This window comes from Podarcis erhardii (genome assembly GCF_964252035.2).
Source record: "Podarcis erhardii genome assembly, chromosome: 13".
Lineage (NCBI taxonomy): Eukaryota > Metazoa > Chordata > Lepidosauria > Squamata > Lacertidae > Podarcis > Podarcis erhardii.
Window position 1 is genome coordinate 38925981 of NC_138502.1, and position 22421 is coordinate 38948401.

General features: G+C 46.4%; 1 protein-coding gene across 1 annotated transcript in view; it reads right to left on the reverse strand.

Moving 5' to 3' along the window:
• The window catches only part of MAP3K14 (mitogen-activated protein kinase kinase kinase 14), a 35716-nt gene that overhangs the window by 1894 nt on the left and 11401 nt on the right, over positions 1–22421 (reverse strand). The window contains exons 4-15 of the mRNA XM_081837711.1: positions 21053–21266; positions 19816–20412; positions 15852–15989; positions 12946–13075; positions 11854–11985; positions 10277–10381; positions 8269–8432; positions 6858–7008; positions 5009–5317; positions 2992–3098; positions 1926–2070; positions 995–1095 (exon numbers count right to left, since the gene is read on the reverse strand). Of these exons, the coding sequence (XP_081693837.1) occupies positions 995–1095; positions 1926–2070; positions 2992–3098; positions 5009–5317; positions 6858–7008; positions 8269–8432; positions 10277–10381; positions 11854–11985; positions 12946–13075; positions 15852–15989; positions 19816–20412; positions 21053–21266 (2293 nt within the window). The remainder of the gene's footprint in view (positions 1–994; positions 1096–1925; positions 2071–2991; positions 3099–5008; positions 5318–6857; positions 7009–8268; positions 8433–10276; positions 10382–11853; positions 11986–12945; positions 13076–15851; positions 15990–19815; positions 20413–21052; positions 21267–22421) is intronic.

The following is a 22421-nucleotide window of genomic DNA, read 5'->3' on the forward strand; positions in this document are numbered from 1 at the left end:
AGGTAGTCTCTATGGGAGTATATTGTATTTAATCATGGGGTATCATAGTTTTTAGGGGGCTAACCAGGCTGGGATAGCAGGCTTGTTGGTTTTTGAAAGTCTGGTGCAGATTTTTTCAATTTCGTTGTTCTGCATGGGACAATGATAATAAAGATTATCGTATCGTATTGTATCTGCACGTTTATTTCTAGTTGACAAAGGAAGAAACGAAGTCACATCACATGCATTTAAAGGGGGAATGGGCAAAAAATTCATTGCATGCGTATTTCTGGGCCCACAGCAGAGTTCAGTAAGAGCAAAGTGGCCATGTTGATTATCTTTCTGCACAATGGAGTGTGCCTCCAGCAGTGGAGCCAGACCACTGTGCCGAACATCCGATATGACTTTTGGCTATTGTTTCCGGGGCACTTGCACCAGTCAGAAGCTGCGCCTTGGTTTTCGAACATTTCGAACATTTCAGAAGTCAAATGGACTTCTGGAACGTATTAAGTTTGGCACTTTTGTTTTTGCTATTTATTTTGCGTTTTTGTTTTTGTGGCTTTCTCTGTTAATTTGTTTTTGAGACTGTATGGAACCCAGTTCAGCTATTGATTGACTACAGAAATGGATAAAAGCCCCCCATCCAAACAATGATTATCATCAGCGCAGGTAAGAGAAAAAAAATAATTTTAATTTTTATCACCTACAATACTGTCTTACTCATTTTATAGTGCAGTACATTGATTACTGCTTTCATTTTATGGATCAATGGTCTCGTTAGATAGTAAAATTCATGTTAAATTGCTGTTTTAGGGGTTGTTTTTAGAAGTCTGGAACGGATTAATCCGTTTTGCATTACTTTCTATGGGAAAGCGCGCCTTGGTTTTGGAACACTTTGGTTTTGGAACGGACTTCCGGAACGAATTAAGCTTGAGAACTAAGGTACCACTGTAGCCCCATTTTGCAGTACTTCACACTCCCAAAAAGGAGAGAGGTCCACCTGGGCAGAACTCACCTGGCTGCTGATTCCAATGGCTACATCTCCCACCTTGGTGCCACGAAACTCTCGGATGTGGAGACTCTCCCCGCTGAGCAAGCGGATCTCAATTTTCACTCCTGGAAGGCAGAAATAGAGAGCTAAGCATTTACTTGCCACCTGAAGATAACATTTTATACATCTGACAAAGCAGTTTCTGGTCCATTAAAGATCATGCCAAATAAATCTATCAGGACGCTTCCTGGTTGTCGCTATTTTCAGGTGGGATTTGCTCACCTACTGCCAGATTGCACAACTCACTCACTTTCCCAAAAGATCAGACTTCATTGTGATAAGAGCAATGGCAAAATGCACTGAGAAATGCAAGGTAGCCTTTACAAAAACTTATGGAATATGCAGAAAAGGCAAAGCTTACCGGAAAAATAAGAAACCAAGGTAACAAAAAGAATGGAAATAGTTCATGGAATATTTACAAATAAACTGCAAACAGGTAAGAACATTGGCAGGATTATTGTAATAACCTGCAGTTTTTTTATAAGAGTATATATTTAAAGTACATGAATAAATGAGTAAGTTAAGTTCATTTGGAATATGCAGAAAATAAAAAAATATATATTTAAGAAACCTCAGAAAGAGGGAGAAGGAACTGTCAAAATGATTGTAAAATTACTGAAAGGTATAAAATTGAAAATCATAAAAAAGAGAAATGCAAGGCAGCCAACGATATCCTGGTATTTGATGTAAAACGAATTTTGCTCCCAATTCTAGTGTTTATTAGTTTATTAAGAATGATTACACGGTCTAATTAGCAATTAGTAATTCATGTGCCAATGAAACACACCACAAAATGGAACCGTTTAACACAATAGTGCCTTTGGCAAGCAAATGCAGAAGAAGCCATTTGGCCTCTGGCTTGCTTACTACCTTATGGGCCGAGAACAGAACCTACCATCAAAGTAGGTGGGCATATCTGTATTCCTGCTGAGATGCAGCCAGCTGTTCCAGCTGTTGCTCTGCCCATCTGTTTGGCTGCTCCATGAACCCACTCCAGAACTCATGGTTTCCTTCAGGCTCTGAGATGTTTTCAATGAGTCCTAGAGAAACAGAAAGCGATAGCAATGTCATTCTTCCGCAGGCACACCAGTTGGCTGCCGGGTCTAGTTTCCAATGCCCCACAGTATGGGGGTCACTTCTTCACTTCAGGTAGCCCCCCTCCCAGGCATGTCTAAAGGACTGGAAACCTGGACAAGACATAGAATCTGGCACTTCTCTCACTACCGGAACAGTATGAAGAGAAAAAGAGGCACCTGCTAATATCTATAGGAAGCTCACAAGCAGGACCTGGGAGCCAACAACAACAACAACAACAACAACAACAACAACAATAATTTATTTGTACCCCAGCCACTCTGGGCGGCTTCCAACAAAGATTAAAAATACATTAAAATGTACACTAGGAGGAAGTGAAATCTCTGGCACCTGTCCCAATTTCTTTCTGGGCCACACGCTAAAGGTTTTCACAGCTCAGAGGGAGAAGATGCTTCTGGGACCAAATCAGGGAATTGGCACAATGCAAGGAAAAAGGTAAAGGTAAAGGACCCCTGCACGGTTAAGTCTAGTCAAAGGCAACTATGGGGTGCGGCTCTCATCTCACTTTCAGGCCAAGGGAGCCGGCCTTTGTCCACAGACAGCTTTCCGGGTCATGTGGCCAGCATGGCTAAACCGCTTCTGGTGCAATGGAACATTCTGACTGATACCAGAGTGCATGGAAACGCCATTTACCTTCCCGCCACAGCGGTACCTATTTATCTACTTGCACTGGTGTGCTTTCGAACTGCTAGGATGACAGGAGCTGGGACAGAGAAACAGGAGTTCACTCCATCACGGGGATTCCAACTGCCGACCTTCTGATCGGCAAGCCCAGGAGGTTCGGTGGTTTAGACCACAGCGCCATCCGCATCCCGGCACAATGCAAGCAGCCCATGGCTCCCTCCTGCTTGTCTTCATGTACTTGCCTTCTCACTGGCATCTGACGGGAGAGCACTATCCAGACTGAGGCACAACAACATCTGCTCCTGCTCCTCCAGAGAGAAGGGCTGAGACAGGCTGTTTCGAATCAGCTCTGTGGGAAAGGAAACAGACTACAATGAAAATGGAGGCCAAAATATCACCCTGGCCCTCAGCAAGTTCCAGATCCCCCCCCCCAAGTGTCAAGTGGGGTCGTGCCATGCAGCTCTGCCCCATTTTTCAGAGAACTACATTTGACTGATTTTGGAACACATTTGCCAAGTACTCAATGCAGTTTTAAACAAATCCTGTGCATATTTTTATCACCATTTAACTCCCTAACCTCCCGCTCTCTTCAGCACAGCCTTTCTCATTTCAAATGCTCCATAAAAGCTCCTCCTGCTAATCAGTATCTCGCTCTGTCAGCCCATTTGGTGTTGCCTCATTTACACAGCGCCTCACCAATAAGCTTGCATCGAAAGACCTGAGCAAGGCTCTCAATAAATAAAATCAACGTGTTATAGTGACAACTGGCAGCTCAGAACATGAGCTGCACTGAGCTAGGAATCAAAGTCCAGATATAAGGCCATCTGGAGGGGAAATGGTGGGTGGAGGAAGGGTTCAGCAACCCCTCCCCACACAGCTTCTCTGCTTAAAACTGCAGCTTCAACATGCTGCTTTTGACAGCAGCTTGGCACCACTTATGTTAGGAGACATCGGCCTACAGTCGTAACAGATACTTCAACCTTGAACCAGATGCTTCTTATGTGCAATTACTGAGTCCACAAAGTTCAAATCATGAAAAAAAAAAATTGCTTGTTTTAAAACAGACCTACATTTGGGACTACAATTCCCATCATCCCTGACCACTGGGTCTTGTTAGCTAGGGATGATGGGAATTGTAGTCCCAAACATCTGGAGGGCAGGAGTTTGCTTATGCCTGCTTTAAAACAACAGCAGCATATTCTGTTTCCTTCATGGAAGTCTATTCAGTGTTCTTTTTCATATACAGTGGTACCTCGGAAGTCGAACAGAATCTGTTCTGGAAGTCTGTTTGATTTCCAAAACATTCAGAAACCAAAGCACGGCTTCTGATTGGCTGCAGGAAGCTCCTGTAGCCAATCATAAGCCGCGTCGGACGTTTGTGTTCCAAATAACATTCATAAACCGGAACACTCACTTCCGGGTTTGCGGCGTTCAGGAGCCTAAACATTTGACTCACAAGGCGTTCGGGATCCAAGGTACGACTGTATGTATATTTTCAAAATCATGATAGGATTTATTCTACATGGATTTGAAAGAAGACTCAATACACTGTGAGGCTCCATAAAGGTACAGAGAAAGACAAGAGCAATGATCTCAGCAATATAACAAAGGTGCTGTGGAAATCAGCTATACCAGATGCAAATCGTCCTAAACCCAAAATGGCAATGAACTAAATCAAGAAAGCAATGGAAATGACATGGGGCATAAAGAGCAGCTGGAGAAGTGCAGATAACACTTCTCCTACCTGAACCATGATCGGGAAGGAACCCTACCCTTCTGAAAAACCCTGGCCCCCGCTTCAATAAAATTTAGCAATGTGCCATTGACAAGATATGGAATTCAACAAAGATTCCCTTTTCAATACCTGCATGAAGCCAAAGGAGCCCAATTTATCGTTTTAACCTTGAAAATGGAGATATTCAGTGTTCTGGGATGGTTTGTTCTTTTAAATCGCTATGTCCCATCTTATCCGTGCTTCCTTCTATTCTGCCTCAACCACCCGGGCACAAGATACATCGGCGCCGTGCATAGATGTAATTCCATCCCTCCTTTTTATCTTTTAAGCACACACCCCTTCCTTGCCTGGTCCTCCAACCAACCAATAGGAAGCAGGTAGTACTGCCCTATATGTACAACCCTTTAAGTCTGGGGCAGCTGAGCTGCACACAAAGAACTCGCTAGGCAGGAGACTTGAGAGCAAGATGACGAATAAAGGCACATTTCCAGAGAGAAAGACGAGAAGCGCAGTTCGGTCATTACCAAACTCCAGCTGCTGAAGCTCAAGTTCAAAGGATGTGGTTCTCCAGTCTGTCAAACTGCCCCTCTTGGCGCTGAGAGGAGGCAGGAAGCAGAGCTGCAGGGAGTCGCACGGCTGCATTAGTTCCTTGCATGTGCTCAGAGGGATGAACTGCGCCTTCTCGGCCAGACCATGGCGGGGAAGTGGGAGGGTGTGGCCTTCGGGAGGCTCCGGGATTGGCAGCGGTGGGTCTGGGAGACTAGGCTCTGGGGCAAAGTGTAGGCTTCGGGGTTGTCTGTATTCTCCTCTCCAGGGGCTCTTCAGGCCTCCCACTGCAAAGCGAAGGGGAAATGTTAGGTCAGAAGATAGAGAGGGGAGCACTTGCTGGAGGGGAATCACCCAGAAGGTTTTGTTTCTTTTCAATCCCAGGTGACTGCCCTTAAGTGAAGAAAAAGGATGCATTGATGGGATGATCACTTGAAGCTTTACCCAGCGGCAGGGAGTGTGTGGTGTGTGTGTGTGTGACCTCAAGTCTGAGGGCCAAATGAGGCCCCCAGATTTCTCTGCCTGGCCCCTGGAACTCTCCCCAAGCCATATCCTTCCCTGGTCCTGTTTCACCCCAAAGTGTTTTTTTCCTAGCTGCAATTTGTCCTTGACATCTGGTGGCTCTGGCTTGTCTGGATGGAGGTATGTTTGTGTGTGTGTTTAGAAGTTACCCTATGGTAGAAAGGCAAGAATTACACCCACAGCTCTTCCCACCTTTGCCTCTGGCCTCACCTGCCACACACAGTGTGTTAAAGCAAACAGGTTACAAACGCCTGGAATTCCTGTGGCTAAATTATACCTGTTGTAGCTGCCGTACCTGGCCAAAGGCAGTCTTTTTAACCTGCCTCAAAACAGCAGCCTTCCCGTTCGCTACACCACCAAAAGCCCAAGTTGCAAAAGTTGCCTGTGACGCATTACGGCAGGAACAGCATTTTGAAAATAAAGGCACACTCCCTGCTGTCTGGCGGGAATGCGCGAAACAAGGGTTGAAGAATTGGGCCCAATATGCTTGACGTGCGGAACACCATCAGCTGTGGATTCAAAATTTAAGGACAGTCAAAAACCCAAGTGTTATGTGATTGATGGGGGACACCCACCCTCACTCACAGATGATGTCAGCACTTGGGGACTACCTCTCCTGGTATGCCCCATGGAGGACATGACGGTCTGCAAATAACAACACCCTGAAGATTCTGGGCCTCAGGGATATTAGACTGGCCTCGATCAGAGCCAGGGCCATTTCGGCCATGGACCCGGGCTGGTGGAACATTCTCTCACAAGAGACCAGGGCCCTGCGAGATTTGACCTCCTTCTGCTGGGCCTGCAAGACGGAGCTGTTCCACCAGGCCTTTGTATAAGAACAAGCATGAAGGAGGTTTCCCAGCCCGCTCACGGTCCTGATAATATCAGTGGAAACAGTTGGTCCTGGCGAGTATTAACTGCATTCAATTTTAACCTGAGGATTGTCATTTGTCCAGTTTTAACTTTAATTTATTTGGGATGCTTTTTAATCGATTGATTGCTTGTTTTTATGCATATTGTATTATTTATATGCTAGCCGCTCTGAGCCCGGCTCCGGCAGGGGAGGGTGGGGTACAAATAAAAAATTATTATTATTATTATTATCATCATTCTAACTCACAGCACAAGAACCGGATCTGCCTAGCACCAACATCCAAGTAATCCTATTAAAGCCAACGCAGCAAGCATATGGCGGCAGCGGCAGCAAATAAAGCACATCGTATGCCGCAAGCAGCTTTTTGTCGCCAGCGAGTTGTTGGGCTCTGGTAATCCGCCACTTGTTTAATAGCTGTAGGAAGTCCTCACCCTTTTCAAGGGCCGCACAGGCTTTCACCCTCAGCTCCGCTGCAGAAGCCCGTTGGGCCGGATCCTTCTCAAGACCCGCCTTGATGAGATGGGCGGTGGATGGGTGGCAGGAGGGTGGGATTTCTCTCAGTGGAGGTGGCTCTTTGGCTATCTGCAATACAGAAAACGCAGGGAAACGTCAGGTGTCAGAAGCGGCAATGTCTACCAGAGGAGAAGGAGGCAGGTCTGTTAGACGGGTCAGGTTATCCACATGATCCTAAAGAGGGTTTTTTTAATAGAAGATGATGTACCATTGGTTTATTACGCCTGAGAAACTATTTGCAATGTACAAATGTATTTCAAATGTTTGCTGGAAGTGCCAAGAACACAAAGGGACATTTTGCCATGCCGTGGTGGACATGTAAAAAGGCTAAAAAATATTGGATACAAATACGTACGCTGACACAGTCAAACCTCGCTTGTCAAATGTAATCCGTTCCAGAAGCTCGTTCGGCTTCCGAAATGTTCGACAACCGAGGCGCAGCTTCCAATTGGCTGCAGGAGCTTCTTGCACTCAAGTGGAAGCCGCGTTGTACGCTCAGCTTCAGAAAAATGTTCGTAAACCGGAACACTTACTTCCGGGTTTTCGGGAGCCAAAACATTCCTGAACAGAGGCGTTTGGGAACCGAGGTTTGACTGTACAGCAGATTTTAAAGGTTAATATTAACTGTAAGCCAGAACTCTTTCTTTTAGGGTTAATGGACACATCTGGAAAAGGGCTATGGAAGATTACTCCAATATGTTACAGTGTACGCTCGGGTTGCGAACGTGATCCGTACGGGAGGCACGTTCGCAACCCGCAGCGCCGCGTCTGCACACACGTGTGTTGCGATTCGACGCTTCTGCGCATGTGTGACCGCTGAAACTAGGAAGAAATCCGTTCCAGGACTTCCAGGTTTCAGCACATCTGTAACCCGAAAAAACGCAACCTGAAGCACCTGTAACCCGAGGTATGACTGTACAGTGGCAGGACTGTTATATGCACAAAGATGGAAAGATACAGACCTACCCACTATAGAGGAACGGAGGATAAAACTACAGCATCACAGGGAGACTGCAGAGAAGTTGAAGAAACCGGTTGCCATAAGCAGCCCCAGAGGGAAGGTACAGCTGTGCCCTGGAATGCCCTCTTCCGCTTCCTTCCACCATTGATGGACCTGGGAGGTCCTTCAAGGAAAGGCACTGCTCACCTCTCCAAAGTGTTTATTATTTATCCATCAATCCCTCTTCCTCTCCACTATACCCTTTCCTGCACTATACCCTATACCCTACATCATACCTAAAGATGGAAGGGAGATCGTCCTTCCAAATGCCAATGTGCCCCGACTAAATCAGGCCAGCCCACCTGCATGTCTGCGAAAATGCAACTTACCTTGAGGCACAGAGGGTGGTTGTAGTACTGGGTCCAGGGGTGGCAGCCGTTCAAGAGGTGCAGCATCATGCAGCAGCTGCTCCAGACATCTGCCTTGGAGTCGCAGCGCTTCCCCATCACCACCTCGGGCGCCAGGTGGGTCTCTGTGCCAGGAACATAATCCCCTGGAAATGCAATGGAGGAGATCTGCTCTCTAAGGTCTAGTGCAGAAGCAGCCCATGCACAGGCGGTTCTTAAAGGGGAAAGGGTAGCAGTTTGGACCCAAACAAGAGACCTGGGGTAGTGTAGCAGATTGGAGCTGGACTAAACTCCCTGTTTGTGGAATGCTCTCCCCAGAGAGGCTTGCCTGGTGCTTCATTATCCACCTTTAGATGCCAGGCAAAAACATTCCTCTTTAACCAGGCATCCAATGCCCTTTTAAAATGTATTGGGTTGTTTTTGTTTTTGTTTCGGTTATGGTTATGTGTTTTGTGTTTTTATATTGTGATTTCATCCTGTGAACCGCCCTGAGACCTGCAGGTATAGGAGGTATATTATTATTATTATTATTACTATTATTACTATTATTATTATTATTATTATTATTATTATTATTATTTATTTATTATTATGTGACAACAGTGGGTGTAGGACCTGGGCGAACATCTCTGCTCAGTTATGAAACACTGGGGGCCCTTGGCCAAATCACAATATCTTGGCCTAATCTATCTGGCAGGGATGTTGCAAGGATACAGATGTTTGTGTGTAATCAGGATTGCATGATCTCTTAGATAGATAGATATGTCACTGATATCTTAATAAAATTCTATTTTACAATTTAAAATACTCATTTTACATCTTTAAGATATTAATGACTTCCCTTCTTCTCTTTCCATGGTTCAATTTACATATCATCAATCCCTGTATATTTTACAAAAACTGTACCATTCAGTATTCCATTACTGCATCCATCAAAACATATTTACACTGTTGAATTTATCTGAATGCTGCCAGCATTTTCAGCTGTATACAATTATTTCCCATATATTCAATCAGTGTTTTCCAATCTTCTTTAAACGTATGTTCTTCTTGTTCTTATTCTGTATGTTAAATCTGAAAGTTGTGCATACTCTGTCAACTTAAGTTGCCATTCTTCTTTAGCTGGGACCTCACTCGTTTTCCATTTTGGGGGCCAGGATTGCATGATCTCCACCAGCAAGACATAGCTTACTTCCCATGGTAAACACACGGCTGTCAGGAGTGCATGTCTCTCTAAGTTTGTGTTATGCAGCTGTTTTGTGACTGGCAACCCCAGCACTCTCAAAATCTGAAAAGTGCCCATTAGTCCAAAAAGGTTGGTGACCCATGATCTCCTCCGTAGGACCTAGCACTGGATCCCACCCCTACTTTATTGGTTCTCGGCTTTATAATAAGATGGGGCATGGAAGACACTTTGAACATTCAAAACAACAACAACACACAAATGCTAAGCATTATTGCTTTGTGTCATTTTAAGAAAAGCCATTATCTAGCGCTTATGTTCACATGGATATGTTTGAAAGTATACATATAATGACTGATCCTGAAATCTCAGAAGCCAGAGGGATGACTGAGCAAGATCATCAGTGCTTGGGAGGTGGGCCTTCAATGCCCTTGCCCTTTTGGGGCTGGCAAAACCAAAATAAAACTCTGCAGAAAAACTCAATTTGCGTAATTTATACAAGCTACGAACCCCTAGGTTTCTTGGCACAGAATATAGACCTCCCTGGGCACAGAAGTTTATCTATTCGGCATGGATTACACAGAACCCCATTAATGCCTAAATATAATGCCAGGGGAAGTAGAGGGGGATGCAGAGGCACCAGGTGGTGGCATATCTCACGCGGGACTGGCAGCGGGCAGAGCGGGCACACCTCCATGATTTTTTTTACAAGGCAGGCTAAGGGCATTTAAATGAAAACATGCAAAGCAGCCTAAACATAGCCTCGGGGCGTATCATCGACCTTTTGCTGAACTGACCGTAACTCACCCATCATCAAATGCTTCCCCATGCCATCCGGGTGAAGGTGAGCTGCGTGACCAAAGTCGCAGAGGACAGCGTGGCTTCTGTCGCCGGACAAGAGGATGTTGTCAGCTGGCAAGGAAAAGGTCACAATGATTTGCCTGCCATCGAGATCCAGGAGCGTCCCAATAATAATAATAATAATAATAATAATAATAATAATAATAATAATATTTTTTATTTATACCCCACCCTCCCCAGCCAAGGCCGGGCTCAGGGCGGCTAACTAGCAATAATAAAAACAAGTTGAATGAATACAACTTAAAAACAAGATTAAAATACAATTAAAATATTGAAACATTAAAATATTAAAATGCAGCCTCATCGCAGAAGGAGAAAGGAAAAAGAAAGAGGGGGAGGGAATCAAATTGGCTCCAAGCCAAAGGCCAGGCGGAACAACTCTGTCTTACAGGCCCTGTGGAAAGAAATCAGATCCTGTAGGGCCCTGGTCTCATGAGGCAGAGCGTTCCACCAGGCCGGAGCCAGTGTTGAAAAGGCCCTGGCTCTGGCTGAAGCCAATCTAACGTCCTTAGGGCCCGGGACCACTAGGGTGTTGCTATTTATGGACCTTGAGGCTCTCCGTGGGGCATACCGAGAGAGGCGGTCCCGTAGGTACGAGGGTCCTAGGCCCTGAAGGGCTTTAAAGGTCAAAAGCAGCACCTTAAATCTGGCGCTGTACTCCACCGGGAGCCAGTGCAGCTGGAAAAGCACTGGGTGATATGCTCCCATGGCAGAGACTCGCTGCTGCATTCTTCACCCGCTGGAGTTTCTGGGACAGCTTCAAGGGCAGCCTCGCGTAGAGCGAATTACAGTAGTAAAGCCTGGAGGTGACTGTCGTATGGATCACTGTGGCCAGGTCGGGGCGGGAATGGTAAGGGACAAGAAGGATTCAGGCTTTGAGCAACAACAAGGCCTGGTTCTTTTTTCAGATGAGAAACCCATGTCTTTGGAAAGGAATTGCTGATGGAAAGGAATTGCTGAAATAGTTAATTGAAGTGGAATACAAAAAGGGAGGCGTGAGGAAGTCAATGAAACAAGTGTATGAAAGTTAAGATTGAAAATATTGGAAGTGTTTTTAATTGTTTTTGTTTTGTTTTGTTAATTCAATGTTTTATGTAGTGTTTTTGTTTTTGTATTATATTGATTTGTTTAATTCTTTCTTTTCTTCATTTTGTAATTTCTAAATTCTTAATAAATATTATTTAAAAAAAGATGAGGAACCAGTGTCTCATCCGTGCTGCTTTAGAGCAGGAGTGGAAAATCGCAGGACTGACTCTTCCTCCGCACGACCTTCCACAGTGGCAGAAACTAGCGCCGCTGGAAGAAGGCTAAGTGAGAAATCCTTCTCCTTGACGTGTCGTTTGCGGGGCGGAGAATTCTTATCAACCATGTCAGAAATGGCAAAGCCAGACAGGTGGGCAACCTCAGCGAGAACCGTGTCAAAACCCTGCTCTCCACCTCTCAAGAGCTGCAAGAGAGCCAATCCACTGGGGGGAGGCCAGCTCTCTGCTACCCAGAAGCCACTTCACCAACAAGGTACGTACCTTTCACATCTCCGTGGAGAATGCTGTGAGCATGAAGGTACTCCAGGCCTTCCAGCGCTTGGCTTAGATAATCAAGAGCTCGGTCCTCCGGCAGGTAACCGCGTTGCTTCAGGAGCTGACCAAGGGACCCACCTGCAAGGAAGAATTGCTGTTATTTTATTGATTCCCTCTGTATCCCCCTTTTTCCTCTAAATAGTGGCACACTGTCGGGCTTCAGGGAATCCAATCCAATCCCCCACAGCAGGCTGCCAGTAATAGACAAGAAGCTCTTACCAAGTCTTTTATTCAATATTCACATAGTGAGGCTTAGAAATGCTCCCTCTAGGAGTAATGGTGTTGCTCCGAGTGGAAACCCACCCCCCCATCTCTCTCATTATATGGTGGCTGATCTGCGCCTTCTGCCTCTGAGCTCTCTCCTCTCTGACTTTCAATGCCTTCCGGGTTCTGGGAAAAGAGGGGTCTGGAATGCTTTCTAAAGATACTGAGTCCGTCAGCTGTCGCTCCCCACCCTGCTGCTGCTTCCTGCTCCTCTCGCATTATTTCCCAGCTTTCCCCCTCATGTGCCTCTGAGTTATGACCTGCCGCAAACCAATGTTGTAAATCTATACTGTCCTCCTCTTCTCTGGAAGGGCCAGGATGGGGAGGCGGTTCCCACCATTCCTCCTCTGTCCAGTCTCTGACACGCGCATAGTTATAGCGGAACTCGCCAAATGAAACTTAACCTTGCTTAGCCGCTCTGCTGGTCCCCCAAATTATTTCCATGCCAGGTCTCATTACAGTGGTACCTCGGGTTAAGTACTTCATTCGTTCCGGAGGTCTGTTCTTAACCTGAAACTGTTCTTAACCTGAAGCACCACTTTAGCTAATGGGGCCTCCTGCTGCCGCCGCGCCGCCAGAGCACGATTTCTGTTCTCATCCTGACGCAAAGTTCTTAACCTGAAGCACTATTTCTGGGTTAGCGGAGCCTGTTACCTGAAGCGTATGTAACCTGAGGTACCACTTTACTTTGCCTATGCAGTAAGCTGCAAATTGCTGCTGCTGCTGCTGCTGCTGCTGCTGCTGCTGACACGGGGCTCCCTTTCCCTTACCTACCTTCCATCAGCTTCATGAAGAGAGTAATCCATAGGCCCTCCTTCACCGCTCCGTATAACGGGAGGACTTTGGCATGCACCCCTCCAGTGCACGCCATCAGCTCCTCTGCACGGAAGTTTTCGACCCGCACCTGGATTGAAGAGAGCAAGATGGCAGGAGGATTCACTCTATGTTCAGTGGTACCTTGGTTCCAAAAGGGCTTGGTACTCGAACAGATTGGCTCCCAAACACCGCAAACCCGGAAGTGTTATGGTTTGCAAACATTTTCAGAAGCTGAACGTCCGACGCAGCTTCCGCTTGAGTGCAGGAAGCTCCTGCAGCCAGTTGGAAGCCACGCCTTGGTTTTTGAACGGTTTTGGAAGTTGAATGGACTCCTAGAATGGATTACGTTCGAGAACCAAGGTACCACTTTAATTAGAAAACAACGGTGACTACCTCTGGAGGTGGAGAGCTGGAAACAGAAGGCTTACTGAGGCCTAAAAGTGTGTATGTTGTGGGTGGAGATGGCCGACAAGCCGGTTAAGGGAGAGTCAGGTTGGCAGAAGGAAGCAGGCCGCAGGTGACATGGGCCTGAAATGCGGAACTTGAGAAAACAGCTGCCAGAGGAGACCTGGAGACAGGGAAAGGAGGAGCCGAGATGACAGAGGGGTTCATGAAAACCATAAGGCAAAGGTCAAGGTCAAGGTCCCATGGATAGTTAAGTGCAGTCAAAGGTGACTATGGGGTTGCGGTGCTCATCTCGCTTTCAGGCCGAGGGAACCGGCCTTTGTCCACAGACAGCTTTCTGGGTCATATGGCCAACATGACTAAACCACTTCTGGTGCAACGGGACACTGTGACGGAAGCCAGAGCACACGGAAACGCCATTTACCTTCCCGACGCAGTGGTACCTATTTATCTACTTGCACTGCCATGCTTTCAAAATGCTAGGTTGGCAGGAGCTGGGACCGAGCAACGGGAGCTCACCCCATCGCAGGGATTTGAACTGTCAACCTTCTGATTGTCAAGCCCAAGAGGCTCAGTGGTTTAGACCACAGCACCACCCATGTCCATAAAGAGAGCCCAGGGAAAGAAAGGGCTGTGAGCATTGACCATGAGAGCGCAGGGTGGCCGTGGCGGAGCTAAAGTCCACTGACTGATGTGCCCCAGCCCGCCAGACTGTTGTTGCAGGGATGTAGCAAATAATAAACTCTCCGAGCCACAAAAATGGCAAGCAAAGAGGAATCTACAGGGGAGTCTCATGGCACATGTTGAGGCAGTATCAGGTTACTTTTTTCCCTTCAACACAAGCATTCAAAATGCAGCCTGGTTGTGTGTGTGTGTGTGTGTTTTTTTTTAAGCAATTGCAGCTAAGGCCAAGAGTAGGGCTAAAGAGAAAGCAGATGGTATATCGTCTGGCCAAGCGCAGAGCTTGCTGAAGATAAGGAGGAAAATATGAGTCACTGGGGTGTTTGGCTGCTGAACGATAGCCGAAGTGGGTTTAGATCAGAACATGAGACTGTGGGGAAAAGGAGGAGGAGGAGGAGAGTTCAGAATGGGGAGGGATATATCTAGTAAGGAGGAGGCACATAATTGGAGACTTCAGCCTACTGGAAGTGCCTCCAAATATAGGCACAGCAGGGAAATACAGCTCTGTCACCCGAGCTCCCTGGCCGGGCTTCTCTGGAGATCGGTGTTAACAGCAGTGATCACGATGTGAAGATGAACGAAGCAGTTCTGTGGCTGGAGCTGAACAGCCTGGGGTCTGGAGAGTATCTGCATGGGAGATCACCCGAGAAGCCCGTGCATTGTGGAAAGGACAGGAGACAAATAGGTCGGCTAAGCTACACCAGTATCATATGAGGGCCGTACAATCAAATTGCTGCGAGAATTCCCCTACAAATCGCCACCACTCCCCTCCCTGCAACCCCAATGGGTCAGTGCGTCTGGCTGCTAACCGAAAGGTTGGCAGTTCGAGCCCACCCAGGGACATCTATGGCAGGTTTCCTGCATTGCAGGAGACTGGACTAGGTGGCCCCCGGGCTCCCTTCCAACCCTACAATTCTATGATTCTGTGAACACTGTGCAGGAAAATTACAGCTTCAACCGTCAGATTAAAGAATTCTCTGTTTATATATGGGACGATAGCTGCACAGATGTTACTAGCCCAGAGATGAAAAGAAGATAAAGTCCCTATTGGAGAAGAATGGCAGACTAAGTTGATGGACTGTACCGAAATGGCAAAAATGACCGGAAAAATCAGAAATCAGGAAGACCAAAACTTTAATAAAGAATGGGGGAAACTTATAACTTACCTTGGAGAACACTGTAAACGGTTAAAATCATTAGTGAGATTGCAATAACACTTGTAATGTAATGAGAACTATGGATGATATAAAGATATAAAAATTGGCGTGATTATTTAAAAAAAGATGCAGTAGAGAGGGTTCAATAATGAGACCCATGGAGGGGATGAGGGAGTCCAGGGATTCATGGGAATCCCAGTGAATGTAAGGTAAGAATGTAAATTTTAATTTGCAAAACCAAAAAAGCAAACTTACTGGGGGGGAGGGAGAATTCTCTGCTGCTGCTATTTAGCACTTCTGTCGTTTAAAATATTGTCTCTGCCACCAGTTGCTCTCAAGAGAAATCAAGGCTATCAGTTTGGACTTTGTGCAAGAGCAACCCTCCCCACATAGCTTGCTGCACCCAACACCCACGCACGGCAGGAGATTCCACCGCCCGGTGTCTCCAGGGCAACGCCTTCCGCCTTGACCTTGAGATCAGCCACAAACAAGTTGCAGCAGAGCGACCGCTCCAGCCCCAGCCCTCAGCAGCTCCGGCAGAAAGGGAAGGAGCTTTCAGTTCCCCTTTTGATTTCGCTTTCCCTTGCCTCGGGCAGAACTGGGTTCGGGGCATTTGCATACCTTTTTGGCAGCACACTGAAAGCCCGTCTGCTTGTCCTCCATTTTGTACACTTCACCAAAAGATCCTGTGCCAAGCAAGCCTGGACATTTGGTCCAGTGGACGCCTTCACGATACTCATAATCCACGGCTTTCAGTTTCTGAGGGATGGCAAGAGCAGTATGATAAGGAACAGGGGTCAAGGAAAGGGGGAAGAACTGCCAACGGCAGTGACAGGGGTACAGGGACATAGGTACTTCCAAGCCAGCCTGTTTAGCTAAAGTCATTTAAGCCAAGAAACTGGCCACACGTTTACAGGTTTTCCCTCGTCCACCAGAAGTTCTGGAGCAGTGGTTCTTAAACTTTTTTCTCTGGGCCACACTTTCAGGGTAAAAATTTGCTCGTGCCACACCAACTTTTTCATTGACAAGAAAGACACTGGAAAACCAAAAGAAACAACTCCAAGCAGTGCCTGATCTACAGCACAGAACACAGCTACTTTGTAATATGATAATGTGACATCTTTTATGCAGCTACCTAAGCCTATGGGTCATTCAAAAAATGTAATTATAAACAAGCCTCTTACATACAGGCTCAGTGAGAGGTTTAAGCTTGCTTTTGATGGCTAATCTCATTTATGTTAGGTCTTATCTGAGGCAAACTCTCATCTCCTCACCAACACAAATAAGCGTTTCTTTTTTTCTGATGAGATGAAAATCCCTGTTCACACTAATATGTTATGGAGAACGGTAAAATAGCCAATGCTCTCGAAGAAAGCTGTGGATACTGTTTCTGGTTGTCCCTAAATCTTCCTGCCACACCTGCCATTCTCTCCTGCCACACCAGCGTGGCGCGTCACACCCTTCTTGAGACTCACTGTCAAACCCCCCCCCCCCCCCCGCAAAATGCAATACCTTAAAATCACTCTTGAGGAGCCCTGCTTCCAAAGTATTTTGAGATGTCTGCTATCTGTCCCTAAGCTTGCCCATCGAGTGCAGGAGAAGGATTGTTCCAATGCTGTGTATTCACGCAATGTGATCACTTTCCTTCCCCCATAGCTCAGCTGGTTGGAGCGTGATGCTGATAATGCCAAGGTTGCAGGTTTGATCCCCATATGGGACAGCTGCATATTCCTCCCTTGCAGGGGCTTGGACTAGATGATCCTCAGCGTCCCTTCCAACTCTGTGCTTTTGTTGAAGACTGATTTTATACGTATGAAATAAACCAGAGGAGCAAGCCCCCTTTGGGCTGGTTTGTGGAGGACAAATGCACAGAATCTACACTGCTGAAGACATGCCCAGCAGAACTGTACCTTTCAGAAAGCAACACAGGTCTTTAAAAAATGAAGCAGAGACCACACCTTCAACTGGGGGAAATAAATATCCAGCTCCCTTCTAGCTACGAAAAGGATCTTGCTCAAATTGTTTGCAATGACAGATTCCTGCAGTTTATACCACCACCACCATCCCCACACACATGGAAAGATTTCCGAACTTTTATGAGTAACTGTTCCCACTAACTTTCCTTTAAAAATTAAAAGTGTTTTAAAGCACGTAAAGAATACTGCATGACCAGGTAAGACCAAAAGGTCCATCTAGGGCATCACCCTGCCTGCTAGCAAGTGTTATTCAGGCGTACACTGCAATGTTTAAATCCTAAAATCACACAGCTGTGAATTAGACTAATTCTTTTGGAATCTATTTAACCAAGGGGCCATCTCCACATCATGCATTAATGAATTCTAGAAGCCCGCTGTCTGTTCCATGAATACTTCATTTTGTCCATCCCGAATCTAGCACCTACCAATTTCACTGAGCAACTCAGGGGTGCACTGTTATTACTGAGTGCCAAACAAAGTTCTCTCTCCACATCAGTCACAATTCCAAACTCTTGTACCACTCTCTGAATTCAGCTATCTTTTTTTCCCCTTTTCTTTTTCAATCTATAAAGCCTCAAATGCTTCGATTTCCCCTCATAGGAAACATTCTCTTGTGTGGGCATACCCAAGTCAGATGGATCACCCAAAGTGGCAGCTCTTCCCCAATCCTACATCATGTAGACTTTGTGGGTGGATGTAGAACATCAGAACACTTCTGGCCTCTGCCCATGTGATGCTATCTTGCCATGTGTGGTTGATGGTTCTTGCCTGAGTATCTCCCCTGAAGCACGGATTGGGAGACGGGGTACATATCCAGGATTCCTCCCCAGCCCTTTTCTGCCTTACACACTTCAGTTTTTACTTAATTATCTGTGAGCAATAGGCAATTCCCACACCCCAGGCTGATCCCAAAAGACATCCTTCACCTCCATTGTCAAACTTCTGCAGGGGTCCTTCAAGAGTGAGCATCTCCTACTGTTCCCATTGGAGTATTTATCCACTTTTACCCCTAACAAGTAAGATAAGATCACACACATGCAATGATACCCCACAGTCCTTTCCCTCTGCTTTTCTAGACAGCAAACAGTTATTTTCTTCAGAGCTGCCAGAAGAGGCACCTACTCTGACAGCGTTCACACATGAACAAAACAGCTAAAAGGCTGGAGTACTCTTGAAAGTAAAGTCCCCGTCCTCCTCACTTAACTCCTATCTCAGTAAAGAGATTTAAAATCACATTAAAAAGAAGTCTCTACTGAAATATATATATCACATACAGGCAGCCCTGTTCAGGGACGTTTTTAATGTGTGATTTTAGTGTATTTTTGGTTTCTATGGAAGCCGCCCAGAGTGGCTGTGGAAACCCAGCCAGATGGGCGGGGTACAAATAATATATTATTTTTTATTATTATTACAGTGGTGTCTTGCAAGACAAAAAGAATCCGTTCTGCGAGTCTCTTCGTCTAGCGGGTTTTTCGTCTTGCGAAGCAAGCCCATTGATGGCTTAGCGGATTAGCGCTATTAGCGGCTTATCGGTTTAGCAGCTTAGAAAAAGGGGGGGGGAGGGGAAAAAACCCGCAGGAACTCGCAAGACATTTTCGTCTTGCGAAGCAAGCCCATAGGAAATTCGTTTTGTGAAGCGCCTCCAAAACGGAAAACTCTTTCGTCTAGTGAGTTTCCCGTCTTGCGAGGCATTCGTCTTGCGGGGCACCACTGTAGTATTATTATTATTATTATTATTATTATTATTATTATTATTATTATACTGGAGCCCTTTCTAAGCTATCCCACTTGAAACAGCATGTGAGGAAATTACCACTCATCAAAACCTCCCTGCGTGTGGCAATCTAGCATGTCAGGACAAAAGGCAGTAGAAGGCAGTAGCCTCATTTTTCCCCTCTTAGGCCTCAGTTTGCCACGCTGGGTTTGTTTTTGTGTTGTCCCACACACAAGGGAGCCCTCAAGCAAGCAAGCCCTCACTTGCAGCCTCGAGTGATACATTCCAAGGAGGCTGTAACACAAAATATTTCCAAACGTGTATTAGTCCTCCTCAGAGTAGGCCCAATGAAATTAATCAGCCCAAGTTAGTCATGACCATTAACCCGAATGGGTCTACTGTGAGCAGGACCAGTGCTGAATGATAATAATAATAATAATAATAATAATAATATAGTGGTGCCTCTGGTTGCAAACGGGATCCACTCCAGAGGCCTGTTCGCAGCCTGAACAGAACGCAACCCGCGTCTGTGCATGCGCAGGTCACCACTTCTGTGCATGATGTCATTTTGCGCATCTGCAAGCGGCGAAATCCAGAAGTAACCCGTTCCGCTACTTCCAGGTCGCCACAGGACGCAACCTGAAAGCGCTCAACCTGAAGCAAACGTAACATGAGGTATTACAATAAAATAAAATAATAATAATAATTTATTACTTCTACCCCGCCCATCTGGACAGACCTCCCCAGCCACCCAAATAGCACCCAAACTCTGGTTCTGAAGTTTAAACAAGGCCCCAGGTGATGGGCAGCTCTGGTCCCTTACTTCCCAGAACATGGAATCTACCCTGAGGAAGATGCCATTGTCACCCTAGCTTCAGCTTTTGCGAAGGCTCACCTCTATAAGCAGCACCCCTTCATTTCCATCCATCCCCTTTGGACTCAATCCACCTCCTTTCCAGGTCTTGGCTAAACAAGCTAGGTTTCTTGGTTCTCCGAGGATTACGCTTCCCTTCAAGGCATCCACCAGAAATTCTTCCATGGACAGCTTGTCTGAGATGCTTTCTGCAGGCTGGTGGCTACATTTGGAGAAGCTCCGCTTCAAGCTCAGGCCTGAGAGGCGTTGCTCACCATCCACACAGGAAAGGTCATCAAAGAGACGGGTCCTCAGAGGGTTGAGTTTCAAGGGAGGAAAGAGGTCGCTGTAGCCACAGAAATCAAGGGGGAACTTCCGATAAGGGAAGGGGTGTGGAGTCTCTGACTGAGGGGTAAAAATGTCTTGCGTGTGGGCCTTCCAGACATGGCTCAGGCACTGAGCAGGGCTGATCAGCTTGTGTAATTCTAGCTTCCCTCGATTCTTCAGCAAGTCCAACTTGCCAGCAGGTAGGGCTTGTTTGGGTTTCTCCAAGGTGCTGAGATCGCAGCCCAAATCCTTGCATGACTTTGAAAGCCAGGAAGCACTACTGAAGAGGGTGTCCGAGGGCGAGTCATCCTCCTGGAAGAAAAGGGGGAAAGAGTCACGTCAAGCAGGGTACGATTCTCTCAGCAGGGGCCACTCCCAAAATACAAGCCTCACTGACAGGGCCTGGGGGAAGAAATTATTTCAAATGTTTAGGTGCCAGGCCAAAAATGCATTTCAAAATTCTTTGGGGCCCGATTCCGGGTTTCGGAAGGTATCGGCAAACCAGTTGCCTGGGATTTCGCTTGTTCTTACTCCCAAGAAAGTCCTATAGGTAAAGGTAAAGGGACCCCTGACCATTAGGTCCAGTCGCGGACGACTCTGGGGTTGCGGTGCTCATCTCGCTTTATTGGCCGAGGGAGCCGGCGTACAGCTTCCGGGTCATGTGGCCAGCATGACTAAGCCGCTTCTGGCGAAACCAGAGCAGCGCACGGAAACGCCGTTTACCTTCCCATTGCAGCGGTACCTGTTTATCTACTTGCACTGGTGTGCTTTCAAACTGCTAGGTTGGCAGGAGCAGGGACCGAGCAACGGAAGCTCACCCCGTCGCGAGGATTCAAACCGCCAACCTTCTGATCGGCAAGTCCTAGGCTCTGTGGTTTAAGCCACAGCGCCACCTGCGTCAAGAAAGTCCTATACCTGGGCATGATTGAAGAAAACATAGAAAAGGCCTTACCTGCACTGGAATTGGCGTGCAGCTCTCCTGCTCTGGGGTTCTTGGCTTGTGAGGTGGGGAGGCCGACTCCTTGTGTGTCAGAAGATGGGATCTTTTCTTTCGCCGTTTCTTACGGGACTTGCCACGATGCATGGCTTTCCTGTAGGCTGGGGCAATTTTGCCCTCAGTTGCGTAGGCCACATTGTTGGGGATTTGATCGAGGCTACAAGACCGGCTGGCACAGAGAAGGGTATTGCAAAGGTATTTTAGTTTAAAAGCGGCAGCGACGGAACACGGCCTTCTCTAGCTGAATTGAAAACTAAGAAGTATAAAAGGAGAAGTTAGAAGAACCTCTAGATCCTAAGAACAATGAAGCTTCTTGGCCACAAAATGGAATTCCATTTTGCACAACGCCTGGCAACGGATTATACGAGACACTGCATTAACAAACAAACAAAAATAGTGCGACAAACACTAATTTTAATTTATGCGACCTAAGTCCATTTCTTAAAATGTATATTTTGCACGGTCAAAGTACAAAATACATCTCTCTCCTTTACAACAATGTTTTGGGGGTTAAAGGTGTTAGTCTATTGGGAGTGAGGGGGCTGCAATGCTGAAAGAATTGCCCTTATTCTGAATTGGCCTTGTTTGACCTCAGAGGTGTAGTCATGTTTACCATGTGATCTCTGATTGGCTAGGATCATTCTGGGAAGGAGAAGCAGCCCTAAAAAGCAGTGGGAAGGGGGAGTGGGAGTGAGACAGTGGCTTCACAACAGCCATCAACAACTATGGAAAAGCAAAAAAAAATTAGATTTTTCGGTAGGAGACATTTTACCCTTTGTACCAAAACGCAATTATTTCTTACACACACACACACACACACACACACACACGGATGAGTGTTCAGCTCAAGCCCATGTACTTTGTGCTTTTATCAGAACTCAGGTACAAAATAATACACAATAACTTGGATGTTCTCTCACTCTGCAGCTTCCCATCCTTTCTATTACTTAAAGCATTCAAAGTCATTGGCTTAGGCCTCGTTCATACCTCACACTATTCCAAACCACAGTTTAGTGTGTGATTCCCCTGCTGTGCTCAGCTAAGCCATAGCTTGGACTTGGCATGTTGTCTAGGAGCAAACCTTGGTTACAGATTGTGATTAGAGAGAGCTGAGCCACAAGGTTAGGTTCAAAGGACACACTAAGCCAAGCCATAGTTAAGTTCAGTACGGTGCAGCAAAAATGACAGCAGGAGCAAAGGAGCCATGTTCTCCATGCAAGCCTGCATAAAACACACCAAGCCATTGTTTGGCTCAGCATCACATGAGAACTAGGCCTCATATATATTAAACTCCATTGTGAATATTGGGTATTCAAAGCAAATC